The sequence below is a fragment of the Gossypium hirsutum genome, chromosome A07 (assembly GCF_007990345.1).
Source record: "Gossypium hirsutum isolate 1008001.06 chromosome A07, Gossypium_hirsutum_v2.1, whole genome shotgun sequence".
NCBI classification, from domain to species: domain Eukaryota; kingdom Viridiplantae; phylum Streptophyta; class Magnoliopsida; order Malvales; family Malvaceae; genus Gossypium; species Gossypium hirsutum.
This window is the reverse complement of record NC_053430.1, coordinates 52097308-52104993: the sequence shown is the minus strand read 5'-3', so window position 1 is coordinate 52104993 and position 7686 is coordinate 52097308. Positions and strand designations below refer to the sequence as shown.

At 31.2% G+C, this 7686-nt stretch overlaps 1 protein-coding gene across 1 annotated transcript; it reads left to right on the top strand.

The window, feature by feature from the left end:
* The first annotated feature begins 241 nt into the window (after positions 1–241).
* On the top strand, positions 242–3487 carry LOC107898321 (glucose-1-phosphate adenylyltransferase small subunit, chloroplastic/amyloplastic). The gene is made up of 9 exons (XM_016823839.2): positions 242–615; positions 706–1002; positions 1098–1367; positions 1446–1625; positions 2116–2219; positions 2310–2421; positions 2517–2615; positions 2718–2837; positions 3213–3487. The coding sequence occupies exons 1-9, from the start codon at positions 358–360 to the stop codon at positions 3327–3329; spliced, it is 1557 nt and encodes a 518-aa protein (XP_016679328.1). The 5' UTR covers positions 242–357; the 3' UTR covers positions 3330–3487.
* The last annotated feature ends 4199 nt before the right edge of the window (positions 3488–7686 follow it).

Genomic DNA, 7686 nt, shown 5'->3' with positions numbered 1-7686 from the left:
AAATGATCACTTGTCACTATTTGATTGACTCGCCAATTTATTTTAACTGTCAATGTAGTTAATGAAAACAACTATTAATAATTAATTATTTTAATTAACTAAAAGGACTTAACTGGATGTAAATTTAATATAAGAGATTAATTAATTTTTTTACATATAAGTTTTTTTATTAAATGATAAATAGAAAAGCTTAGTTTTTATAGCAACGAATTATAAGCAGTGACGTTGTGAAATAACAAACACCAGATACTTTTTACTAATTAATTTTCTCACACAAATCCCGTCAAACATCAGATCCACAAAGCTGCCACTCCCACATACTTGCACTCATTTTAGATTTAAACCGCGAAACCACAAATGGCGAGCATGACCGCATTGGGTGCTTTCAGGTCGCCTGCTACGTCGTCGTCCAATGCTTCTTTCGTTTCTCGGAGCCGTCTATCCACTGCTCCTCGGACCTTGTCCTTTTCGGCTTCTTCTTTCTCCGGCGACCATGTTGTTTCTAGAACCATTACCGGTTCCCGCCAAAAGGAACGTACTACATTGATCGTTTCGCCGAAGGCCGTTTCGGATTCCAAGAACTCGCAGACATGTCTTGAACCCGACGTTAGTCGAGTAAGTTTCCATTTATCTTTGTGTGATTCTGATGAAATATTGTTCTAATGCCAAAGCATTTGCTGATGACACTTTGATTGGTTTTGGCAGAGTGTTTTGGGGATTATATTAGGAGGTGGAGCAGGGACAAGGCTTTACCCGCTAACAAAGAAGAGAGCAAAGCCGGCTGTTCCATTAGGAGGAAATTATAGGCTAATTGATATTCCCGTTAGCAATTGCTTGAACAGTAATGTGTCCAAAATCTACGTTCTGACTCAATTCAATTCCGCTTCTCTCAATCGCCATATTTCCCGCGCATATGCTAGTAACATGGGTGGTTACAAGAACGAAGGGTTCGTTGAAGTTCTTGCTGCTCAGCAAAGTCCCGAGAACCCAAATTGGTTCCAGGTTTGCGATGCTACTAAACTGGATTAAATTGTTTACGGATTATGATTATGATTTTTCTTTTAAAAAGATTGTGTTTTGACTTTGATTATGGACAGGGGACTGCAGATGCTGTGAGGCAGTACTTGTGGTTGTTTGAGGAACATAATGTTCTGGAGTTCTTGGTTCTTGCTGGGGACCATTTATATAGAATGAATTATGAAAGTTTTATTCAGGCCCATAGGGAGACTGCTGCTGACATTACGGTGGCTGCATTGCCTATGGATGAAAAACGGGCTGCTTCCTTTGGTCTGATGAAGATTGATGACGAAGGCCGTATAATTGAATTTGCTGAGAAACCCAAAGGGGACCAACTCAAAGCTTTGCAGGTAGGATCCTCCCGACCATGAGATTTTCTTACATGAACGTCATTGTTTCTGGTTCTAGTTTTGATGGTGTTGTTTTAGGTTGACACCACAATTTTAGGTCTTGATGACGAGAGAGCAAAAGAAATGCCTTACATTGCTAGTATGGGCATATATGTTGTCAGTAAAAAGGCGATGTTGGACCTTCTTTCGAAGAAGTTTCCTGGTGCCAATGATTTTGGAAGTGAAGTCATTCCAGGTGCTACTTCCATTGGGATGAGGGTAAGTACTCTTTTCTGCATTCCTCCATCTGAATGGACTTCACCATTACCAAACTGAATTAGTAATGGAGATGATATCAAAACATAGATCCTAGTAGCTTATTTATTTCCTTTTCAATATCTGAGGCACCCAGTTCTGTTTCTTTTTTCATGGAAAGCTATGTTCTTGTTTAAACATGATATTTTGGACTTCATTTATTCGTCAAGTTAGTTCTCAGCACTAGCATTTGCAACAAGAAGTTGAACAATGTGGAGATTGGATCCTGCCCTGTCTTTGTCTAGTAACAAACAGTTTCAAACAAGGTTATGTCCAGGATATACATTCATGTCGAGGGCATACCTTAGAATAATTTTGTCATGTATGCTAGAATGAAGCTCCAGTAATAGAATTTGATTCATGATGGAGTTTGTTTATGTTCCCATGTTGAAATTTTTGCTTCACATAACTGAGAAATACTAATTCTGGAAGTCTAATTGCCTGTTATGCGTAGGTGCAAGCTTACTTGTATGATGGCTATTGGGAAGACATTGGTACAATAGAGGCATTTTACAATGCAAATCTGGGAATTACCAAAAAGCCAGTGCCGGATTTTAGGTAGTTCTGATTCCTCACTGGATTATCATTTTACAATCATGATGGATCAACTTAATTAATTACTTTTATTGTTTTGGACTTTCTCCCCAGCTTCTATGACCGTTCATCTCCAATCTACACCCAGCCTCGCTATTTGCCTCCATCCAAAATGCTTAATGCTAATGTTACAGATAGTGTTGTTGGTGAGGGTTGTGTTATTAAGGTTAGTTCCTTGGGGTATTGCTTTGAAATGTTTACTGGCTACTTGGAAATTAGATTACTTAGGAGTTTATCCTCGGGGCTTTTTGCTGATTGCAGAACTGTAGAATTCACCATTCTGTTGTTGGTCTCCGATCTTGCATTTCTGAGGGTGCAATCATAGAAGATACCTTACTAATGGGAGCAGATTATTATGAGGTAGCTCAACCTGAAAGTTCTTAGCTTTCTTTTCTATTGTTTTACCGACATATATCATTTTGTATCCATAATAATCTCTATTTCCTCATTACCATCCTCCAGACAGAGGCTGACAGAAAGTTTCTGGCTGCAAAGGGCAGTGTTCCAATTGGTATCGGAAAGAATTCGCACATCAAGAGAGCCATCATTGACAAGAATGCTCGGATAGGCGATGATGTGAAGGTTAAGTCTTTATTTTATCTATTAAATTGCTTTTTATTTTGAATGATCTGACTCTGAACTGGTAACTAAACGCTTTTCCTTGGAAAAAGAGAAGAGTTTCAGTGTATCATTTGGTAAAATATCACATTGGTGCTGCCTCCTCTGCATGTAGCTTGAGGAATAAGAAATATTCTTTTATCAAGTTTATTATTGCTTGTTACCTTTGTGGATGGTTGAATCTGAAGGCAGTGGTACATGAAAGTGCTGACAGTATAAGATTTAAAAAAGAAAAAGTTTTAGTGCATTAATCACTGTCTCACAAATTTGGAACTATTTAACTTCTTATCCCATCTAATATCAAATCCATGTTTATTTAAATGAATGTGGTAATTTCAGATCATTAACAACGACAATGTGCAAGAAGCTGCAAAGGAAACGGATGGATATTTCATTAAGAGTGGGATTGTGACGATAGTGAAGGATGCCTTGATTCCCAGTGGAACTGTAATTTGAACAAGTAGAGGTACTGTTCCCTTGTTATTCCTGAGAAAGTTTTGCAATAGCAATTTTTTCCTACAGTTTAATGACTTTGCTCCAGATGGTACATATTACCTGAGAACCAATGCTGTAAAGGTCATTTTCAGTTTAAATAATACTTTTTTTGTCTGCAATTTTTTATGTTTTCAAGGGATATTGGTTGCTTAGATAAACGCACTACCTTCCAAATTGTGATGAGTCATAATTTTTTACCATTTGGAGTAATTACTTTATGTGTTCATTATTTTATTTTTACTGATTTTTTTTAATTACAACTCAAAATTACATAAACGAAACCAAAGCTTACTTAAGTGTTAGGGATTAAAGAGCAATAAATCTATTCACTCAATCTCAATATATTGACTAATCACTTTAATTGTAAATCTAACAACACTCCTATTCAATTTTATAATTTTTCAGAACAGGGCTTCTCACCAAATCATACATATAGGAAAATTCAGTTTCAATGATAGGTTACATAGCTAGCACATGTATCTTTAATTATAAATACTTTTATTATTTATTAAAATAGTTAGGTCAACAAAATTTTCGAAATATTATATTTGATATTTACATTTAATTTTTTTATTTTTGCAATGTAATTAATTTAATCTAATTTAGGGTAAACTACATTTATGGTCACTCTAAGATATAGTCAATTATATTCATGATTATTCTAAAATGGTAAAAGGAAAAAATATTCTCAATCAGCAATCCCTTAAAAGAAAACTAAAATTTTTATGATAGTGATTAGTTCACACAATTATTTTATTTATAGTGATTAAATTGAGAAAAAAATTAAAGTAACTAAAATAGAATAAACCATATTTTAGAGTGATTATGGGCAGGGGCGAATTTAAGGGGCTAGCAGGGCCCCAAAATGAAAATTTGTCATTTAGGCCCTTTAATTTTTTTAAAAAAAAATTTAAATTAGTAAAGGTAAAATTTTACTTTAGTCCCCCTAAAATTATAAAATTCAATTTAATCATTTAAAAATTATAAAGATATAGACTATAAAAAATTAAAATTTCATTCAACCCTTAAAAAATTGTTCTAGCTTCGCCTTTGACCATGGTTGTAGTCAGGGGCGAAGCCAGGGGGCTAATCTTTTACAAATTATAAAGATATAAACTATAAAAAATTAAAATTTCATCCGCCCTTAAAAAAATTTTCTGCCTTCACCTATGGGTGTAGTGTACCCAAAAAATTAATATTGCACGGTGAAATACTTTTCAAATAATTTACTATAACTCAAATTAACATAAGTTAGGAAAACCTAATAGTTTAATATATATTTAACACAATTTGCATAAATATTTCCATAAATACGTGAATATATATTTTATCATTATAAAATATTTCCTTGAATATGTTAATTGCCAACAATGTGTTGTGACTAAATATTCTATTTACCTTTAAATAACATTTGCTTAAAAGAAACTAATTGTAGTAATCATGAGAATAATAATGCAAATTTTCTTTTTGAGTTATTTTTGTTTCAAAATTTTAATAATTTTATATCTATTTCAAATTTTAATTTATTCCTATTAACAGGGTAATTTTTTAATGTTTTGTGTAATTTTGTACATTTTTTTCCTCATTAATTTTAGAATGGAAGGGAAACTAAATTTAAATCGAACCAATTGAATTTAAAGACTAGGATAAAAGTGAATATCTTTTAGGAAAAGGTTGTTAGTAGAAATCGTTAAAAAAAATTGCAAACACTTCTCCTTCACACCCGCTGACAGGCCCCGTCAAAATTTTTTTGGCACACACAATAAATAGAAGGTTTTCGGTCAAAAGTGTGTATTAAACAATGAAAAAAGACACGTGGAACACACAAGATGATAAGTGGAAAGCTGTTTGGAAATATCAGGGACCGCATCGCATTCGATTCTTTCTATGGTTGGCTCGCAAACAAAGATTGCTTGCTAACTTAGAACGCGTACGAAGGGGTGTTGGACAAAATATGTCATGTCCAATCTGCCATCATGAATCAGAAGATATTTTGCATGTCCTTAAGGGCTACCTAGTTGCTAAAGAAGTTTGGAACTACTTTGTACAAAGGACTCATCATGCACAAATTTTCTCAAGAAGTCTCTCAGAATGAATTAGGACAAATTTGGGGAATTCAAGATGGAGATTATGGAATGGGGTTCATGGTCAGCTCTCATTAGGTTGCTAGCATAGCGGATATAGAAGAATAGAAATCTATTTATCTCTTAAGGTCTTTTCTGGAACATTTTAGAAACCATTAAAATTTCCTTATGTTGGGTAACACAATATAACTTAACACAAAGCTAAGATCAAATTAGCAAGAGTAACTTAAGTTATGAGCATAATAGGATTGATGAATGATTATATTAGGGAATTAGATTAGTTAATTTTTCTTTCTGAGAAAAAAAAGTGAATATCTTGGACTTCTGATGCAAGTGGATTAAATAACTTAATGATTTAATTTTTCAAAATTAATTTTAGGAGTGGCACCGATCTATTATTTAAAGCCAAAAAAAATATATACTAAGGGTTCTTTCAAATGATGAAGGTAGACAGGAGAAAGAAATTAAAGAAAAGGATTTACGCTTTTTTTAAAGAAAAGTTTATTTTTAGATTTAAAGGTTACATGGAGGGGAAATTCCAACATAAATCCTTCCTAGTTTTATATTTATTTAAAAAGTCCTTCTGCATATTTAAATAATTGAATTAGTCAAAATTAATCCTTAATAATTTTTTTGTTTTTTTTAAATGGTTTTTTTTTCAAACTTTTTAAATGATTTTTTTTTTCAAACTACAATTTAATTTGGAATCCAAAATATTATTTCATTTAATATTTTTAATATTCCATAGTAAAAATTAACTGATATAATATCTTCCAAATTATCATATATATATATACACATTTCTAAAATAATATGTTCAGTTTATAAAATAATATGCTATAATATCCTTCCAACTTTTTTTTTGACAAACTATTAATATTCTTCTAATTATACATTTATATTATTATATTTTTAATTTCTCAATCATAACATTTTTAAAAGGTTATAATTTTTTAATAAATATATAATATATTAATTAATATATACAACTAAACTCGTCCATTACACGTGCCTATCAATTTTTTCTAACTTTGTAAGATAAGTTGTAATACCCAAAATTCTTCAATTTGTCATATAATAATTTTTCAAAGATTCTATCCATAGTCATGTGTGATATCATTCTCTAATTCTATTTGAAATTGAGCATTAGAGGTGTCGTGAGTTAGTGTGCAATTCATTTTTTAAAATTTGGATTTGATCTGTAATAACTCGATTTTTAATGGTGTTAAAAAATATGATTTTAGAATTTCATTTCTGTAAACAGTAAACTAAGTTCGTAAATATAAAATAGGAATATTTACAACTCGATTTTCAATGGTGTTGAAAAATATGATTTTAGAACCTCATTTCCATAAAACATAAACCAAGTCCATAAATATAAAATAGAAATATTTACGGAGTTGATATAAAAATATAATAAAGTTCGATTGAGCAATATAACTGAGAAAATGATTAATTAAAACTCAGGGACTAAATTGTAAAAGTCCAGTTGCTATTGAATTTTAATTTTAAAAAAGTTTAGGGGCCTAGAAAACAATTATCCAAAGAATTAAAATGGTTATTTAACCATTATTCAATATGAATTAGTGGATGTTGATGATGAATTCCATTAATATTAAATTATGTTTAAATTAAATTTAATAATGTTTTAATTAGTTAATTAAGTAAGGTTAATTAAACTAAACCAAAGTTAGTCTAAGTATAAATATTTAGTGGGAAGAAAGATGAATCATCATCTTCTTCATCCATGTTTGGTCGTCCCATCTTAGAAAGAAAAGAAGAAAATATTTCATTTGTTTCAACATTCAACCACCAAATTTTACTAGGTAACAAAATTAAATTCATGGAATTTTTATAGATTTATGATCATGGGAGCTTAATTTAGCTAGTTCATGCTTTAATTTGTTCAATCATTAAGTTCTTAGCAAGTTACCATTAGAGAGAAATTGATGAATTAGGCTTCAATTTGATAGTTAATAAGCTTAGATTGAAAAAAGGACTAAATAGTAAAACTAGTTAAGTTTGTTAAATAACTTTGTAACATTAGTGACTAAATTGGATAAATTGAAAATCTGTCAAGAAATTATGTTATGAATAGAAAGTATAGGGTCTCTACTGAAAGAATGCGAAATCAAATTTTGATCCAATGCTAGATATTGAAAAACATGCATATCCTGAGTATAGAGACTAAATTGAATAAAATGCAAAATATGAGTAGCTATGTATTTGAATGT